General features: G+C 53.9%; 1 protein-coding gene across 1 annotated transcript; it reads right to left on the bottom strand.

The window, feature by feature from the left end:
• Positions 1 to 848: 848 nt before the first annotated feature.
• Positions 849 to 12,404, bottom strand: SUN3 (Sad1 and UNC84 domain containing 3; the record flags this gene model as incomplete). Its single annotated transcript, XM_080665223.1, has 9 exons — positions 12,367 to 12,404; positions 10,560 to 10,660; positions 9,851 to 9,891; positions 8,776 to 8,947; positions 8,078 to 8,162; positions 6,641 to 6,756; positions 3,542 to 3,709; positions 2,438 to 2,530; positions 849 to 968 (listed from the first exon to the last, which is right to left on the bottom strand). Exons 3-9 carry the CDS (start codon positions 9,877 to 9,879, stop codon positions 849 to 851), a joined length of 783 nt encoding a protein of 260 aa, XP_080521349.1. The 5' UTR covers positions 9,880 to 9,891; positions 10,560 to 10,660; positions 12,367 to 12,404.
• Between the last annotated feature and the right edge of the window lie 7,958 nt (positions 12,405 to 20,362).

Below are 20,362 nucleotides of genomic sequence, written 5' to 3'. Positions count from 1 at the left end.
GGGCCTATTGCCACTTTTATTAAAACATCAAAAATAAAACCAATGGATCCTTTGTAAAGGGTTACATATAGTGCCCAGATGCACACATCCGCTGCAGGGCCGCTTTAGATCCCACCCAGCCCTGTAGCCACCTGGGTTAGGGTTTTCACATTGATCTACATTTAAGATTTTAAGGGTGGTAAACACAGGATTTTAAAGAACAGTGACGCTGAGTGATAATTCTGCAGGTTGTCTCACGATGAATTTCACTGGATCCTGTTAAAATTCTTACAGCATAAATAATGGAAATGATGTAGGCTTTAAACAATAAAACAAGCCCCAGCCGGTGTGGCTCAGGGGATAGAACATTGGCCTGTGGACTGAAGGGTTCGATGCGGGTCAAGGGCATGTACGTACCTTGGTTGCAGGCTCATCCCCAGCCCTGGTTGGGGCGTGTGTGAGAGGCAACCAACCAATGTGTGTCTCTCTCATGGATGTTTCTCTCGGTCTCTCCCCCTCCCTTCCACTTTCTAAAATTCTTTGGGGGAAAAAAATCAAGTAAAATTCAATGGAAAAATATCCTCGGATAAGGATTAACAAAAAAAGAAAAAGAAAAAGAAATACCGTTGAATAATACATCTTTTTCTAGACAAATTCATTTGTTAATGTTCCAACCACATGATTCATCCTCAAAAACTAAACCATCACAAGGAGGTTGAAACCACTCTGACAGTTTTTATTAGTAAAATTCATTCACTTTTTACTGGCAAGTGTGAACCCGCTATTCGATTCCTACACGTGCAGTAAGTCTAAGGAAGAAGAACACGAGTATCCCGGACCCGTGGTCGTGGCCGTCGGCACCAGACCCTCTAGCTGTGGCCCCCGGGGCTGCCGTGGACCCTGAATCTGTATAAACACGTGTACTTCGCATGTCCCCAGTTGCTGAGGATTGTAAGTTTCACACATAATAAGGGCTCAGACACTACATGCTGGAAAAAAGGAGAAGAGAAAATTAATGCCTTATCAAGAAACCCATCTCAAAGGGCCCTAAGGGATCCGGTTGTAATGAGCAAGGAACTCTTTCCTGCCTTAAGTGTAATCACACAGGCTCTAATGGATGAGAAGTGAGCCACCGTGAATAAAGAGCTCCTTAGAGGACAAACGCAGGGCGAGATGACAAGGTGGCCTGGACAGCCACGGGCTCCCACTGCCACGGCCACTGCCACACCCCACAGTGCTGCCTGCTGGCCACCCCACAGTGGGAGGGAGAGACACAGGTATTCAATCAAATATGAAACTCCACAGGTACATTCATTTCTAACGTTGCTTCCTCCCCATGGGCCAAGCAGTGTCCTGAAGCCCTTGTTTTCTATGGTGGGAGATGCCCTCTCCATCTCATTCCTCCCTGTGGCTGATGAGAAGCAGTGAGATTTTATTTCGCACAAAAGGGTTGAGAACCGCTGCTGTAGGGCCTAAGACAGGGGTGGGCAAACTTTTTGACTCGAGGGCCACAATGGGTTCTTAAACTGGACCGGAGGGCCGGAACAAAAGCATGGATGGAGTGTTTGTGTGAACTAATATAAATTCAAACTAAAGGAGCGGAAGGGAGAGCAAGAGAACCCTCTGCTCTTTCGGCTCCGCGGGCCGGATAGAACAGCCGAATGGGCCAAATCCGGCCCGCGGGCCGTAGTTTGCCCACGGCTGGCCTAAGACCATATCCTATATAATAAAAGCCTAATATGCAAATTGTTCAACTGGGAGTTCGACCACTCGCTATGACTTGTGCTGACCACCAGGGGGCGGCGCGGACCATGGCAGGCGTTGGTGACGCGGTACTGGCAGCAGGCAGCAGTGGAGGTGCTTCGAGCCCCAGTGGGCCCCAACGAGAGCAGAACCGTGGTGGGATGGCAGAGCAGGTGAGTGGGCAGTGCCAGGCCAAGGCGGGTGCGAGCAGGGGCCCAATCACCCCACCAACAGCAACCAGCAGCAGTGGCAGGGGGTGGGGCTACCACCCGGCTCCCAGGCACTGAGGGAGCCTGGCAGGGGGCCCCCGACTGATCGCCCCACAGATGGGATGATGGAGCAGTTAAGGGTGCGGCACCAGGCCACGGCGGGGTGCCAGGCGGGCCTGCAGTGCTGTGAGGCTGGGGGCTGGGAGCCTGGGGCCTGATCCCCGGATGCCACCCCAAGGGACCCCACCCATGCACGAATTCGTGCACCGGGCCTCTAGTATATATTTAAAGCGGTAGCCAATGAGGAGAAGTAGGCTTAGAACCCAGTTTGGTATTTGCCTGTCTTCTGCATTACGATGCACGTAAGCATCTAGAGCTGAGCATTGAGGTCAGGTGCACCTACTTACCTCCCGCTTTGGTCACCGTTGGCACCACTTTGCATCCTGCAACCCCCACCCCCCTCCCAGGGACAGAGCCACGTGCAGCCTAATCCGGGTGCTCCTTACCTGCAGCTCAAATGTTTGCACGGCGGCTCCTGTTTTGTTATACACAAACCGACCTAGGGCGATCTCTTCTCCTTCACACTCTTCCGAGATGCCCTGCGAAGAAAGGGACAGACACGGAGGCTGCAAGGAGAGGAGTCTCCATCCCAGTAAACGGGGCAGCGGTGTGGTCAAGTAGCGGCCCCTCTCCAGGTGCCAACAGCACTGTGCAACCAGCCAAACACGTGGAAGCAGCTCAGAGGTCCATCCAGTGATGACTGGATAAATAAGATGCAATTCTAAAAGCAAACTATTGGCCCGTTATATAGCAGAGGTGAACCTTGAAAACACGATACCAAGTGAAAAACGCCATTCACAAGAGACCACACAGGCGATTCCATTTATATGACGCGTCCAGAAGGCCAGTCTATGGAGACACCGTAGATCGGTGGCTGCCCAGGGCTGGGGGACAGAGGGAGTGGGTGGTGGCAGGTGGCAGCTACGAGGTACAGGGTTTCTTTGTGGAGTGATAAAAATATGCTCAAATTGATTATGGTGATAGGTATCTACATCTGTGCATGTACCAAAAGCCACTGACATGTACATTTTAAATGGATGGATTACGTGCATGTGAATTATGTCTCAGTAATAAAGACACAAACATTCAGGCTGGGAAGCCATGGGAGAGAGCTAACCATTTCCCACCAGAGAACCTCAGTAGACAATAGCCAAATCTGAAAAGTCAAGAAATCAGTCAAAGCAAATATGAAGGCAAGAACCTAAACAATTATTTTCAGCTAAAATGGTTGCAAGTGGAAGCTTCCAGAGAATAACGGTCGGGGGCAGAAGAAGTGGGACAAGGACACGCCGTGCTCTGTTATAAACACGTGGAAATGGCGATGTTTTCATGATACATGTCGGACTGGTAAGAGTGAAATTAGGTGACAGACACCACCTGGTCCAACCCTCTCGCTGCGTAGATGACACAGTGGAGCGTGGGAAAGAAGGGACTCGGTCACAGTGATACAAATGGTCAGCTGCACAGCTCAGACCCCGGCTCCTGCTTCCTGGCCCACCACCCTCAACCCTACCCCCCTCTGAACGGAGGAGATTCAGGAAGATTCTCACGTGGACAGAAAATTCCTTGGGGGCACTGGAGATGCTTCCCGAGGGAGACACCTTCTCGGAGATGTGCTCCATGGTCACAGCGGTGGGGATGATCTTCCCGGCCAGCTTGATCAGGGCGTGGCCCTGGGAACCCGGAAAGGCCCAGCACCTTCCAGGGTGAACATCCGGCTGGAAAAAAGACAGATCTCCTCTCTTACCTGGTCACCTAAATCCACCCACAAGACTGGCCAGCTGATGGCTATTGACCACAGGTCTCACGTACGCCCATAATACTCTAAAGCAGCGGTCGCCAACCGGTGGTCTGCGGACCACTGCTGGTCCGTGAGGTCCCAAAGGTTGGCGAAAGCTGTTCTAAAGGCCCTGCGTGGGGTGCGTGTCAAACAGGAGAACTTTAGACACCTGCAGGCTTCGTTGTCCTTCCCGCTCACGTTATGCTTCTGTTCGAGCCCTTTGTTATGGGAGAATCTTTTCTTTCAGTGTTCGAACTGGACTAGAAGCTACTAGAAGGCAGTTAGTTGGTATGAGAGGTGATGGGGTGCTGGGGGTGCTGGGGGTGCTGAGGGTGGAGGAGATAGTGATGGTGGTGGTAGTGATCACTGTGATGGTGATGGAGGTAATGGTGATTATGGTGGTTATGGAGGAGATGGTGGTGGTGGTGGAGAGGGTGGTGATGGAGAGGGTGGTGGTGGTGATGGAGAGGGTGGTGGTGAGGGTGGTAGTGGTGGTGGAGAGGGTGGTGTGGTGAGGGTGGTGGTGGTGGTGGTGATGGTAGTGGTGATGGTGGTGGTGATGGTGGTGATGGTGGTGGTGAGGGTGGTGGTGGTGATGGTGATCGTAGTGGTAGTGGTGGTGCGGGTGAGGGTGGTGGTGGTGGTGGTGATGGTGATGGTGGTGGTGGTGGTGGTGGAGGTGGTGGTGGTGATGGTGGTGATGGTGATGGTGATGGTGGTGGTGATAGTGGTGATGGTGATGATGGTGATGGTGGTGGTGGTGGTGGTGGTGGTGGTGGTCGTGGTGGAGAGGATGGTGTGGTGAGGGTGGTGTGGTGATGGAGAGGGTGGTGGTGGTGGTGGTGGTGGTGATGGTGGTGATGGTGGTGGTGGTGATGGTGATGGTGGTGGTGGTGGTGATAGTGATGGTGGTGGTGATGGTGGTGGTGGTGATGGTGATGGTAGTGGTGATGGAGAGGGTGGTGGAGGTGGTGAGGGTGGTGGTGGTGGTGAGGGTGGTGAGGGTGGTGGTGGTGGTAGCAGTGGTGATGGTGGTGATTGTGGTGGAGAGGGTGGTAGTGGTGATGGTGAGGGTGGTGGTGGTGATAGTGATGGTGATGGTAGTGGTGATGGTGATGATGGTGATGGTAGTGGTAGTGGTGGTCCGGGTGAGGGTGGTGGTGGTAGTAGCGGTGGTGATGGTGATTGTGGTGGAGAGGGTGGTAGTGGTGATGGTGAGGGTGGTGGTGGTGGTGATAGTGATGGTGGTGGTGATGGTGATGGTGGTGATGGTGATGGTGGTGGTGGTGGTAGTGGTGGTGATGGTGAGGGTGGTAGTGGTGGTGCGGGTGAGGGTGGTGGTGGTGGTGATGGTGCTGTGGTGGTGATGAGGGTGGTGGTGGTGAGGGTGGTAGTGGTGGTGCGGGTGAGGGTGGTGGTGGTGATGGTGATGGTGATGATGGTGATGGTGGTGGTGGTGATGATGGTGATGGTGGTGGTGGTGGTGGTGGTGGTGGTGGTGAGGGTGGTGGTGGTGGTGGTGGTGAGGGTGGTGGTGGTGGTGGTGGTGTGAGGGTGGTGGTGGTGGTGGTGGTGATGGTGCTGGTGGTGGTGGTGAGGGTGGTGAGGGTGGTGAGGGTGGTGAGGGTGGTGGTGGTGGTGGTGATGGTGCTGGTGGTGGTGGTGAGGGTGGTGGTGGTGAGGGTGGCGGTGGTGAGGGTGGCGGTGGTGGTGGTGAGGGTGGTGGCGGTGGTGGTGATGGTGGTGGTGGTGAGGGTGGTGGTGGTGGTGATGGAGATGTTAATGGTGGTGATAGTGAGAATGGTGCTGGTCCTGGTGTTAAGGGAAATAAAAGATGTCCCATTTCCTAGCTCTAGACCCGTGGTCGGCAAAACTGCAGCTCGCGAGCCACATGTGGCTCTTTGGCCCCTTGAGTGTTGCTCTTCCACAAAATACCATGGTCTGGGCGAGTCTATTTTGAAGAAGTGGCGTTAGAAGAAGTTTAAGTTTAAAAAATTTGGCTCTCCAAAGACATTTCAGTCGTTGTCCTGTTGATATTGGGCTCTGTGGACTAATGAGTTAGCCGACCACTACTCTAGACTGTTCTGGAATGAGATTCATAGGCTTGCCCCGCAGGTGTTTATGTATTGGAAACCACCTTCAGGTGTGTAGGCTCTAGTACGAGAGCTCTACCACCTGTTGATGTCTAGTGCCTTTAGAAGTGAAGCGTTCATGGAAATTCTACCTGGAAATTCCTCCTGTTATTATTGGACTTCCCAGGAACGTGCTGGCCTGAGAGCTCGTAGGTCCGCACAGCACTTAGGGGCACAGACCCTCAACCAACGTGTGCTGCGAGTGAACGTGTTGATGGGAAGGGAGCCACGGAAGCCACATAAAGAGGCGGGCCGTGTCTGTCCTGTGTGAGACGTACATAATCCGATTTACTGATCGTCAAGTCATACGTTAGCAATTAATCAATCGTAGTTCACTGACCATAAAATAGGAACAAATGCATGTAACCTGATGACTATGAATGCACAAGGAGGTAGGTTCAGGGTCTGTGACAAGTTCCGAGTTGCTCCCATTTTAGACATTGTTTTTTTTAATATATTTTATTGATTTTTACAGAGAGGAAGGGAGAGGGATAGAGAGCTAGAAACATCGATGAGAGCGAAACATCCATCAGCTGCCTCCTGCACACCCCCCACTGGGGATGTGCCTGCAACCAAGGTACATGCCCTTGACCGGAATCGAACCTGGGACCCTTCAGTCCGCAGGCCGACGCTCTATCCACTGAGCCACACCGGTCAGGGCAACATTAATGTTTTAATGATAAAAATATGAACAAAATTCTGAAACATACACAGGTTTCTCGCCGTCTAGCCCTTACCTGAAGGATGCTGTGTGGAGGCATTTCGTAATTTAGGAACCCGATTCCATGCCAGGACAGTTTTGCTTTGTCACTTTTATAACTTTCCGAGGTCCCAGCTTCAATGATGGAGGCTCCTGAAATTATCAAGTAGTTTTTAAAGTGAGAAGCTAAAAAGCTCACAACACCTCGTGTGGGTTTTAATCACGTCGCTGGGGAGTGATGACTGGGCCCTGGGTATGGTGAAGTTTCACAGCATTTTGGAAACTGCTGTTGCGATCAAACACGGACCTCGGAGGCCACGGCGTTAGAGAGGGGACCGTTGTGTGGCTGGCTGTTCCCCAGAGCCACACGGACCCCTTGGTAACAGCTCACGTGGCAGGTGTGGCTTTATGCCCACGGATTTGATGTGTTGTCTTTTTTAAATAACTGTTGGGAAAAGTGCTGTTTTTTATTTCTTTTTAAAAATGGTTTGTTTTTTTTACTGTTGCTAGTATTACAGATATCTCCCATCCCCGCCTGTACCCTCTTCCTCCCAAGAGTACTGTTTTTAATTTTTCTTTTTCCAATCTTTTATGACCAATATCTGAAAATTGTATATAGAGAATTTAACGTAACCGCACTGATTAGTCCTAGTAGGTGTTTTGGTGATTTCAGTGCAGAAAGTGTGAAGGGTTATACTGCCTGTGACGTGACCCTCCTCGCTGCCCCGGAGGCACTGTGGGACCCAGCTTTCCCGGCGGCCTTTCCCACGCTAACGAAGCGACTCCACTTTTGCTCTGAGATCTGCACCAACTCGGAGCAATCAACAACATTTCTATCCTCCTTTCTTGTCAGGATGTGTTCATTTCTCTTCCTCCCACACGACCAGACAGGACATATGTTTTCCTAATAAGGAAATAGAGGGAGTCCCGCTGGCGTGGCTCAGGGGTTGAGCGGCGACCTATGAACCAGGAGGTCAGGGTTCGATTCCCGGTCAGGGCACAGGCCCAGGTTGTGGGCTCCATCCCCAGTGTGGGGCGTGCAGGAGGCAGCTGATGCATGATTCTCTCTCATCATGGACATTTCTTTTCTTTTCTTTTTTTAAAATATATTTTAATGATTTTTTACAGAGAGGAAGGGAGAGGGATAGAGAGTTAGAAACATCGATGAGAGAGAAACATCGATCAGCTGCCTCCTGCACGCCCCCCACTGGGGATGTGCCCGCAACCAAGGTACATGCCCTTGACCGGAATCGAACCCGGGACCCTTCAGTCCGCAGGCCGATGCTCTATCCACTGAGCCAAACCGGTTAGGGCTCATCACTGATATTTCTATCTCTCCCTTCCTCTTGGAAACCAATAATAAAATATGAGAGAGAGAGAGAGAGAGAGAGAGAGAGAGAGAGAGAGAGAGAGAGAGAGAGAGAGAAACATACAGAACAAAGACGCGACTGAAGCGTTTTCCCTGCCCACTCACCGGCTGACTTCAGGGCATAATCTGCCATCTGCACTTGGTCTTCTCTCAGCTTCTTAAGCACATCATTTACCAAGGTCGACATTTCCTGTGCAAATTCAGAGAACCGTTTTCTGCTAACAGCCCCTGCCGACTGACGCTGAGGTCGTGACCGTCCCCATTGTGCATGTGGACCCAAGTCCCCCAGCCGGCAGAACAGCGATGCCGCATCCGGGCGGGCGGGCGGGCCTGCACAGTCTCACCCGCACAGCTGGCGGCTCGGCGCATCCCAGGTGGCTGAGCTGTGCTCCCTCCCTCCCCAAGGTCGCAGAGCGCGGTCGGACCTCAGGCCCCTCCAGGGCCCTCATGACCACCCAGCGAGATGACTCTGTCTGTGTGACCTGTTGGGCCCCGCCTTCACCGCTGTCTCTGCTCGCTGATGAAGACTGGAACGTTCTAGAGCAGCCGTGGGCAAACGACGGCCCGCGGGCTGGATCCGGCTGTTCTATCCCGTTCTCTTGCTCTCCCCTCCGCTCCTTTACTTTGAATTTATATTAGATCACACAAACACTCCATCCATGCTTTTGTTTCGGCCCTCCGGCCAGTTTAAGAACCCATTGTGGCCCTCGAGTCAAAAAGTTTGCCCACCCCTGTCTAGAGCCATTTAGCAGGTGAGTTAGTTACACAAAGTGTGTCACTGCTCACGTTAGCAATGCGCTCACCTTGTCCATGACCTCCGCCTGGCCCTGGGCCTCCACGGGGTCGCCGTCCGGGCTCCAGCTGTGATTGTGCAGACCGGCCCGCGTATCTCTCAGCAACGCCTTCAGAACATCGATTTGTTCCATTAAGAGTAGAATTTCACGCAAGTTGCTTTCCAAAGTCTGGCTCTCCTTCCTGTGAATGGAGACCCCGCACCCCCACGCCCATGTGAGAAGAGGGAGAGGCGGGCTTCCGGTGGGTGCTGGGCTGGCGGGGGGGGGGTGGGCAAAGAGCAGAAAGATAACCCGAGGGCGAGGGAGCCCAGGGGGACACTGCATCTCAGCACACATGCAAGCAAGGACTCAGGGAGGCTTTCCTGGGGGCCCGAGGGCCTGGGGTGCTCGGAGCAGGGAGTGGGCTCAGCCAGCCTCCCGTTCCTGTCTCCCAGGAGCTCTGTTGCCCTGGCCTGAGGCTGGCGACGTGCCCACACCCACACCCACGCCTCCGACCGGAGCACCGACACGGAGTGTGGCACAGAGCCGCCGGGGGGGGGGGGGGGGGGTCCTCGGCCCAGCCTCAGGCGAGGGGTGGAGGAGGGTCCAGGTTTCCCTTCAGCAAAGGGGTTCTGCTACCTTTAGTCTGAACATGACTGGTCATGTCAAGCCAACAGGCATTTCTCTTGCTGAGAAAAGGTAAACACAAATCTCCTATTATTTTTTCCAATTTGTAAAACAACCCGCGTTCGCAATTTGGAAAATACAGAACCTTTGGAGAGATGAACACTGCTGCGTTTTAGTGTGTGTGTGCACGTTTCATTCTATGCCACAAAACAGAGACCATCGTTATGATCCGGTGTCCCACTGTGCCTGCCCAGTCATTGTCTCTTTCAGATATTCCCACGGCTTCACCACTCCTGGGACTGAGGTGCGCTGTCACACAGCCCCCCACCCGCTGGGTTTCTTATCTTCCCACGGTTTGAATCACAGATGATACTGAAAGCACCTCCCCTCGTTACACAATTATCTATAGAGGCAGAAATGATGAGCGTTTCCCTAATTTTACAAAAACATGGCCCACGGGTCCGAGAGCCTCACTCACTTGAAGAGTTCCCGTTGGTCCTTGGGCATCCGACGTTGGGCCTGGAACGAGAAACGCGTCTGAATCCTGCCCGTTTCTTCACCAAACTCCAAGGTCTCTCTTCGGTTGGTTGGTTGGTTGGTTGGTTGGCTAACCCCCACCCAAGGGTATTTTCCCATTGATTCTTAGAGACAGTGGGAGGGAGGGGGTGAGGGAGAGAGAGAGGGAGAGAGAGACATCGACGTGAGAGACACACACATCTACTGGCTGCTTCCTGCATGCACCCAACAGGGCCGGGGATTGAACCATGACCCACCAGGGCACAGGCCCATACTCTAACCAGTGAGCCACACTAGCCAGAGCTGAGCCCATCATTTATCGTGTTATTTGTCAGCCATAAGACGCTGTTCCAAAATAATACTGAAGGCAAGGGAGCGTGTTTACAATCCGTCGCCAACTGAGTGAAAACAAGCCACGTAAGGCGCCTTTGCCCGCATGGATGAAGCACCCATAGAAACAGCCAGCATCAGCCTGGGGGCGGGGGGGTGCCCACCGCGCTCGGGAGTGACGGGCCAGAGGGACCCATCCTCCCGAGAGGCACCGGCCTGGGGGGACACCGAACAGAACGCTGGTCCATGAGCTAGGCGCGTGCAAAGAGGCCATTGCACCTACACCCGCCTGGTGGTCCGTCAGTCTCGGTGAGCGCACACCAGGATTTAAGCACCATCACCTGGTCGTGGTAGAGCCGGGAGCCGTATTCGGCGATCACGGTGTAAAGCCGCCGGGGCTTCTGGGGAGAGTGTCCTCCCGGCCACACGTGGCTCTGGAACCCTGTGCGGGAAGACCACGTCGGTGGGAGTGAGCGGGGAACACGGGCCCGGCGCTTACACGCATTAACGGGACTCCCCCTCGGCTCGGAGGGAAGCCAGACGCTCGGAGGAACCCAGACCCTTGGGTGACGGACAACATAAGGTGCTGGAAAAACCGGTCCTCCCTCCAGACAGCCACACGCTGGCCCAGAGGACCAGGATCGACGCTTTGGGGATTCTGAAGTCGAATCCAAACTTCAGGGCGCACCCAGGGCTGAAGGCAAGAGCAGGCTCTCTTTGGGGAGAGCGTGGAGGGCCTTTCTGCTCGCCTGCCTGCCTCCTCCCATACACCACGAGGTGGCCGGGGCCCGGGGTACAGCTGCTGGTGTCAGCAGGTAACACAGACCTTGTTTTGCTTTGTTTTAAATATATTTGTATGGATTTGAGAGGAAGGGAGAGGGAGAGGGAGAGAGAGAGAGAACCATCCATGAGAGAGAATCATGGATGGGCTGCCTCCTGCATGCCCCACACCGGGGATCAAGCCCGCAAGCTGGGCATGTGCCCTGACAGGGAATTAAACCGTGACCTCCTGGTTCATAGGTGGACGCTCAACCACTGAGCCACGCCGGCCAGGCCAGACCTTGGTGACTGAGCTGGGAGCTGGCAGTGCCCCCTGGCCAGCTGGTTAGAGGCTGGCCTTTGCTCTCCCCGCTCCCTTCGGTTGGTTGGTTGGTTGGTTGGCTAATCCCCACCCAAGGGGATTAGAATGGCTTTCTGGGAGGCCGCAATGTCTGTTGAAAGATTCCGAGTCATAAACTGGCTATGCCCACCTGGGCAGGGGACAGAGACTGAGGCGAGTGGCAGACAGAAACAAAAGCTTGGAGGGAGGAGGCAGAGGGCGTGGAAGGAAAGGGGTGCCATGCGCGTGCTCAGAAAAGACCCGAGAGACCCCTGTGCTTGCAGCCCCAGCAAACAGCACCCTGAGTGCTGCCCAGGTATCGGTGGCATTTCCTGGCAGTAACTGGGGTGAAGCCTTGGTTTCTATGGGCATCCCATCTTCCCCTGGTCCATAAACGGAAGAGCAATGGCCCAGTGTATGGGGATGGGGTGGGATAGAAGGGGGGGTGTACGATACAGACACGTGGAAAACTGCTCGCCGTTGGTTCACGGCCATTTCATCCAAAATCCTGTGAGGAGTGATAGAGTCTTTGGGTATCAGAACCCCCCAGGCTGAGTCCCTCGGAGTTCGAAAAGGTCAGTGGTATGTGTCTGCAATACAAACTTGAAGTTTAAACGTTAAAGCAACTTCTGTTTTTAAACCATGATCTTAAGGGGAAAAAAGTGCTAAGTTTCCAATAAAGAAGTCTGCTTTGCCCTAGCCGGGGTTGCTCAGTGGATAGAGCGTCGGCCTGCAGATTGAAGGGTCTCGGATTCGATTCCGGTCAAGGGCACATGCCTGGGTTGCGGGATCAATCCCCAGTGGGGGGTGTGCAGGAGGCAGCCAATCGATGATTCTCTCTCATGTTGATGTCTCTCTCTCCCTCCCTTCCTCTCTGAAATCAATAAAGATATATGTAAAAAAAGAAAAGTCTGCTCTCACAATTAGAAATAAAAAAAAGCGTTAGGCGTGTGCAGCCACTTCCAGCGATTTCCGTGTCATTCCCGCTGTGGTCCCTCACACAGACATCCCTGAAGTGGCCTGAAGGATCATGGCTTGGGGGGACTTACCGACGAGGAGGACAGTCAAGGCAAACACCACACTTAGGACAATCTTCCATGACCGAGGCAGCCTGGAAGAATAAACACACCAGAAGGAATTCCACAAGGCGTCCCCCTCCTCCTCTGAAGCGTGCGTCTGAACCCACACCAGTCAGCAGAGGCGCTCGTGCTGGGCTGCCTTTGTGAATTAATTCCTAATTCGTCATCTTTGGAATTGAGAGGAAATCGTTCCCAGGATGGTGCCCAATGGCCACGGCAGCCCCAAGAGCCCTCCACTTGGGCTGAGTTAGACAAAAATTCCCACGGGACCACATCCACCAAAGATTTGTTAAGCTTCTTCTTTTTAAAAAAAATATATTTTTATTGACGTCCGAGAGGAAGGGAGAGGGAGGGAGAGAATGAAACATCCATGATGAGAGAGAACCATTGATCGGCTGCCTCCTGCACGCCCATCACTGGGGATCAAGCCCGCAACCCGGGCCTGTGCCCTGACCGGGAATAGAACCGTGACCTCCTGGTTCATAGGTCAACGCTCTACCACTGAGCCACCGAGGCTGGGCCGAGACTCACTACGTTTCTGAGTAAACCCTGGGGCAGGCTGGGCTTTGCAAAGCCACCCTGTGCCTGGCCCCACCTGCAGGGACTCGGCCTCCCTCCCGGAGCGGCCTCCCTCCGGGGGTGGTGACTCCCACACCTGCTCTTCACAGCAGCTGGCACCACTCACTCCTCGGACTTCAGGGCGCTTCTGGCAGGGCTTGGTGTTCCTAGGGCCGCGGTCAGCAAACCGCGGCTCGCGAGCCACCTGCGGCTCTTTGGCCCCTGGAGTGTGGCTCTCCCACAAAATCCCACGGCCTGGGCGAATCTATTTTGAAGAAGTGGCGTTCGAAGAAGTTTAAAAAATGTGGCTCTCGTCCTAACCGGTTTGGCTCAGTGGATAGAGCGTTGGCCTGCGGACTGAAGGGTCCCAGGTTCGATTCCGGTCAAGGGCATGTACCTTGGTTGCGGGCACGTCCCCAGTAGGGGGTGTGCAGGAGGCAGCTGATGGATGTTTCTCTCTCATCGATGTTTCTAACTCTCTCTCCCTCTCCCTTCCTCTCTGTAAAAAAATCAATAAAATATATTTAAAAAAAAATGAAAAACGTGGCTCTCCAAAGAAATTTCAATCGCCGTCCTGTGGATCGTTGGCTCTGTGGACGAATGAGTTTGCCGACCGCTGTCCCAGGGGCTGGTTCCTTTGTTCTGTCCGTGTTGGCTTTCCCAGCAGCAGCACAGGGCAGGCAGGGAGAGGGGTGGCGGGGGAGGAGGCTTAGCCCCCACCCAGGTGCACAGGGCCTCCCTGCGGCCTCCTGGCCGGGGATTACACCCCTGTTCGCATGAGACAAGCCACAGCTGTTGGCTCAAGCTCTGGCCCTTTACCACGGCGCGGTCAGGTCCCACGCGGGGACGTGGGAAAGAAGCCCCACCACATCGGGGGTCCCGCGCCCGCGGAGCACCGCAGACCTCGGGCCTGCGCACGCCGTGAGGAGGCGGCGTGTGAGCGGTCAGAGGCCTCTCCTCACTGCGCGGAGCTGCGTGCTTGTGTGTATCTGCCCGTGACGTTTACATTCACTGTAGGACCCGGTCAGTTTCAGGGGGTCAGCAAACCACTGCTTCAGAGCGGCCCTGCTTCACCCCACCCGGCCCCACACAGTCATCTCGAAGCACAGTGCACAGTCACCCCTACGTTGGAAAAACTGCTGTTTGCACTACTCTGTCATTCTTAGTCTCTTACTCTGTAGGTCAGCTCTGTTGTTTTTAGACTGTAAAATAACTTCTTTAAAAAATATATTTTATTGATTTTTTACAGAGAGGAAGGGAGAGGGATAGAGAGCTAGAAACATCGATGAGAGAGAAACATCCATCAGCTGCCTCCTGCACACACCCTACTGGGGATGTGCCCGCAACCAAGGTACATGCCCTTGACCGGAATCGAACCCGGGACCCTTCAGTCCACAGGCTGACGCTCTATCCACTGAGCCAAACCGGTTAGGGCAAATAACTTTGTTTTAAGCTTGAATAATAGAAAAGATAAACTTAACTGTCTGACCGTGCAAGCTAGCCATCTAAAGGGGCTGATACACTGATACTGATAATAATTCCCATATTCTGCCAAGTGATTGTTCACCCAAGGTTACAGGTGTCTATACAGCTGTGATATGGACTCAGGTGTCTATACAGCTGTGATATGGACTCAGGTGTCTATACAGATATGATATGCACTCGAAGTTACACGTTGTCTGTATAGATCCAACAGGCGTTTGTTAGATATGGTAGTCAAGGTAACCAGCTGTCTTACACACGGAACTAGAAGGATATGAAAAGGAAATACTCCCTCCTGTTTGTCCAGAACCTGACAAAGGTCATCTCTCCGAACCTGCGCTCAGTAAAGATGACTCCTCACTAACTGGCTGATTGAGGTGTCTCGTCCAGCTCGCTGATTTGCGATACAACAATCTCACGTCAGGGGCCGCGTTCCCTGGGCCGTCGCCTGCTTCTGTGGCTTCCTGCCATCACCCATGTGTACTGCCTGCTTCACCCCTTCACCTTTTCCGTGCAGCCCCAACCCGCTCCCCTGCCATCACCCATGTGACTGCCTGCTTCACCCCTTCACCTTTTCCGTGCAGCCCCAACCGCTCCCCTGCCATCACCCATGTGACTGCCTGCTTCACCCCTTCACCTTTGCCGTGCAGCCCCAACCCGCTCCCCTGCCATCACCCATGTGACTGCCTGCTTCACCCCTTCACCTTTTCCGTGCAGCCCCAACCCGCTCCCCTGCCATCACCCATGGGACTGCCTGCTTCACCCCTTCACCTTTTCCGTGCAGCCCAACCCGCTCCCCTGCCATCACCCATGTGACTGCCTGCTTCACCCCTTCACCTTTGCCGTGCAGCCCCAACCGCTCCCCTGCCATCACCCATGTGTACTGCCTGCTTCACCCCTTCACCTTTGCCATGCAGCCCCAACCCGCTCCCCTGCCATCACCCATGTGACTGCCTGCTTCACCCCTTCCCCTTTTCCATGCAGCCCCAACCCGCTCCCCTGCCATCACCCATATGACTGCTTAATCCAGGCGTCCTCAAACGACGGCCCGCGGGCCACATGCGGCCCGCCAAGGACATGGATCCGGCCCGCCGGGTGCCGCTGCCTGTCCTGCTTAGCAGCCGACGCGTCCCGGGCCCGCAGTGCGCATAGGAATTTGTTCATAGTTTTTTTTTTTTAAACTATAGTCCGGCCCTCCAACGGTCTGAGGGGCAGGGAACTGGCCCCCCATTTAAAAAGTTTGAGGACTTACTCCCTTCCCCTTTTCCATGCAGCCCCAACCGCTCCCCTCGGACAGCGGTCAGTCTGTTCTCTGGGAGTCAGTTTCTAGCCTGTTCACATGGCACTTGTCCTGCTATTACGCTGAGTGAAACAAGCCAGTCAGAGAGGGACAAGAGGCTCCTTCTCTTAAACAGGGGCTTCTCCTCCCTCCGTAGCCCCCGTCCGGACGCCTGGCCCAGACAGACGCCGCCACAGCGAGGTCTGTGGTCAAGAGAAGCTGTGAGAGTGAACGCCTGGAAATGATCTTCTCGGAAAAGGAGAAAAGCTCCTACTGGGCTACTTTCCAGGAACGCCGGTCCGATGGGACTCGTTCTGCACAGGTACGCACCTGCTGCGGGCGGCGGGGCCCTCGCGCCCCTGGACCAGAGCCTGGACGCCGGCGCTGCTGCTGCCGCTGCTGCCGCTGGCTTCTCCGGCCAGGCCCTGCGCTGGCTCCGGCCTCCCGCTCATTCCGCTCATCCCGCTCATCGCGCTCGTCCCGCTCATCCCGGCCAGGCGACCGGCAGGAGGGAGCGTCCCGCTGGCTTTCCGTCCTTATCGCATGGAAGCCAGGAGGCTGCACAGGGTGGGCAGGGCCGGCTCTTTGTCTTGCTTCGCAGTGTTTCTCCGCCGAGGGGGAACCTGGGGTGAGTGGGTCCTGAGTGCCTGCGTCCTCTGTGGTGTCACCCTCTGGGACGTGTCACAATGGCTGTCGGGTGCAGGGCCTCTCTCCATTCTCTGTCACGCCCTGACGACCTTGGGGGGGGGGGCGGTTACTGCAGCACCTGCCCAACCTGCCACGTCCCGTGAAGGCCCCAGAACCGGATGGGGTACAAGGGTGAAATAAAAATGGGACTTTTATCATTTCTCTTCCTGCCCAGCCGGGGCGGCTCAGTGGTTGAGCACTGACTATGAACCAGGAGGTCACGGTTCACATCCCAGTCAGGGCACACGCCGATCCACGATTCCCTCTCATCATTGATGTTTCTCTCTCCCTCCCCTTCCTCTCGGGAATCTATAAAAATATATTAAAAATAAGAAATAGCCCTAACCGGTTTGGCTTGGTGGATAGAGCGTCGGCCTGTGGACTGAAGGGTCCCAGGTTCAATTCCGGTCAAGGGCATGTACCTTGGTTGTGGGCACATCCCCAGTAGGGGGTGTGCAGGAGGCAGCTGATCGATGTTTCTCTCTCATTGATGTTTCTAACTCTCTATCTCTCTCCCTTCTTCTCTGTAAAAAAAATCAATAAAATATATTTTTTTAAAAAAAGAAAAGAAATAAAAAAACTCCGCCTGGAAACCATTCGCTTCCTGGTGAGGCGCCGTCATCCCTGGGCGGGGTCCTCGGCAGCCTGGGGTGTCAGGCGGCAGGCTGGCTCCGAGTGGGGTGTCCCACTTTCACTGCCACTCCTGCCCCTCGTGTTTATCGCCTCCCGTGGCGTCCAGGCTTCTTACATTTCCTGTGGACGGTGTTGGCAGGGACGTAAAGAAACCCCACCCGCTCTGTGCCTTGATTTCCCAACAAGGGTGAAAACCCAAAAGGCTACATAATACCCACACCCACAACCATGTCTCCAAAGGGAAGCGTGTCCTCCAGTTATTTTAGGTCGTTTCCAAGAGAAAACGCCACGTTTTGAAGTCCCTTGGGTTTGTGAGAGCTGGGTCTAAGGACCGTGGCTCAGTGGTTGAGTGTTGACCTATGAACCAGGAGGTCAGGGTTTGGTTCCCAGTCAGGGCACATGCCTGGGTTGCGGCCTCCAGGCCCAGTGGGGGAAGGAGTGGACCTGGGGTGATGGCCTCTTGGCTGCTTGGGGTTGGCATGTGTCCCAGGATGAGCAGAGCAGAAAGTGACGGTGAGTCCGGGGGGTTTACATAAATCCGAGTCCGTCAACAACAGGGCCAAGGAGGGAGACTAGGCTGCAGGGAGGGTCGAGGGCTCTGAAAAATCGAAATTTTACTCAAAAACATTTTTTCTCTTCTCAAAATAGTCACAAACAGGAGACATCCACGTAAGACACACTGAGTGGCCAGATTGTTATGACCACCCCATCAGTACTTCGCTGGGCCACCTTTTGCCTTTCAATACTGCGGCGATTCTTCTTGGCATTGACTCCACGAGATGCTGGAAGGTGATGCGAGGAATAGGACACCATGCCTGATGAATAGCACTGTCCAGTTCCGTGAGATTGGATGGTTGTGGAACCAGCTGCCTGATGGCTCTTTGAACTTCGTCCCACAAATGCTCAATTGGATTGAGATCTGGTGATTGTGGGGGCCACCTAAGCAAGGTAAAGTCTCCCTCATGTTCTTGAGACCACTCCTGCACAATACGAGCACCGTGGCATGGCGCATTGTCTTGTTGGAAGAAGCCATCTCCATTGGGATACACCAGTGGTCGGCAAACTCATTAGTCAACAGAGCCAAATATCAACAGTACAACGATTGAAAATTCTTTTGAGAGCCGAAAACCGACTTCTGTGCATGGGCCATGAAGTTTCAATTGCACTGTACGTGCGTGACCGCACGTGGTATTTTGTGGAAGAGCCACACTCAAGGGGCCAAAGAGCCACATGTGGCTTGTGAGCCGCAGTTTGCCGACTACTGGGATACGCCATCAACATGATAAGATGAACATGATCAGCAACAATACTTGATACTTAGGTATGTTGTGCTATTCAGACGTTGTTCCACATGAATTAAAGGGCCCAAATCATGCCAGGAAAACATGCCCCAAACCATAACACTGCCCCACCAGCTTGAAGGGTTGTACTCATGCATGTGGGGTGCATGCTTTCAAGCTGTGTCCTCGAAATTCTCAGTCTGCCATCTGCATGATGCAACTGGAAACGTGATTCATCGGACCACAGGACTTTTTTCCAATGCTTGACTGTCCAATCCTTGTGTTCCTGTGCAAATTGGAGACATTTTATATTGGTAACTGCAGACAGCAAAGGTGTTCAAACAGGCCTTCAGCTTCCATGTCCCATATGATGCAGGGTACGGCTCATTTGCCTACAAACGTCAGGTGGTCATAATAATCTGGCCACATCTTTATATATCGACATCCTATAGATAAAGCAGATATTCTAAAATATACACAATACATATAGACATCTACGTATAGATAGGCGTATAAGACATTTTGAAACATCTACAAATAAAACTGAATAAAATTGTGCACAAAGTGAGGTCAGACATGAAGAGACGTTGGATCCTTCTAAACACGGAGAACCGTTACATGACGGAAAGACCACATGTGGCAAAATGTAGGCAATAAAGACACGGAGCTATTCTCATTCTAAACAGCTTGTTCTTGTTCGCCTTCCCATTGGCCCGGCACCTTCCCTGGAGTCTAATGTGATCTGGCATCTGCAAATGTTTGGAGGTTCAGTCATACCCCAAAGGTCAAAACGTCCTTTCTTCTAAGGGCGGAGCACTCTTACTATAACTCGGAATTGGACTTTGATTGGTAGGGGGGTTGTCAGCGTGGCTGCTCTCCTAGAAACCCCGTTCAGAATAGGAAGAGACTCTGTAGCCCGGGACTCCAGCTCCTGTGATCAACTATTTTTAAAGACCTTCCCTGGAGGGCACAGCTCCCTGTGGAGGATGCTGTGACGTGTGCAAAAGAACGCTCTGTTATTTCGGCGACGGCCTGACTGCCTCTACCCACAGCAGGACAAGCCGTGGACGTGGCCATGGGAAGTGTCGACTGCCCACACGAGGGGCCAGCTGTAGACCCTGAAAATTCATGGCAACATTCTGGGGGAGCTGCGTGGACCACAGAGTTATGGCTAGTTCCCGCCACGAGTTATCTTCTCACCACCCGTTCCTAGGTCCCCTGCCTTCTGCTCCACTTCTAGGCTTTCCTTGTTTAATGAAAGCAACACCTGTGTCTTTCACTGAAGTTGCCAAGCGAGCGCCCTGAAACTGTGTTGATTTCAAAACCATTTTCAGCAAGACCAAAGCTCTTCCTGTGCTTCTCCGACAGCTTCCATGGCCCACCTGGTCTGGCTCACACCAGGCCCACCCTGGGTCTTGTCTCCGGGGCCAGGGCGGCAGGGAGCTTTTCCGTAACAAAACGGCAGTGGCTGCAGGCGGCCGCTGGGCGGCCCTGAGCCGCGTGCAGAGATGATGTTCAGTCTGGGGAGCAGGATGCCTGCCCAGCCCTCTACCTGTGCGGACCCCGAGTCCAGCCCCGCCAAACCTTTGCGCTCTTCTGTAGAAACCTTCACGCTGTTCCCTAGAAACCGGGCCGAAGTTTTTTATTAGTGTCTCAGCTCACGGACCAGAAATAGTCCTGAAAAAATGAAGGTTCGAGAAAAGACATGTACAGGGTAATTTTACAGCTGGTACACAGTCTGTTTGCTGAGGGACTGTATTCGTCCTCTTTTCCAAATGCACTAAATAAACGAGAGTTTTCGGGGACCGCTTTGGGTAAACTCGGGGTGGGGCAGGTAGGGGGTGGGAGGAGGCCTCGGAGACCGGCCCCGCCCCGCCCCCTTCTGCGGCCCCACCCACTTGGGGTCCCGGGCGGTTGACTGGCAGGGTCCGCGCTCCGCCCCTGTCCCTGATTGGCCTGCTGCGGCCCCACAGGCTGCTCCGATTGGCTGTCGGAACTCCAGCCGCGCCCGCCGGTTGGCCACCCGGCCGTTGCCCGGGCGACGCGA

Source organism: Plecotus auritus (genome assembly GCF_963455305.1).
Source record: "Plecotus auritus genome assembly, chromosome: 4".
Classification (NCBI taxonomy): Eukaryota; Metazoa; Chordata; class Mammalia; order Chiroptera; family Vespertilionidae; genus Plecotus; species Plecotus auritus.
Note: the sequence above shows the minus strand (reverse complement) of the source record. Positions and strands in the feature narration are given on the sequence as shown.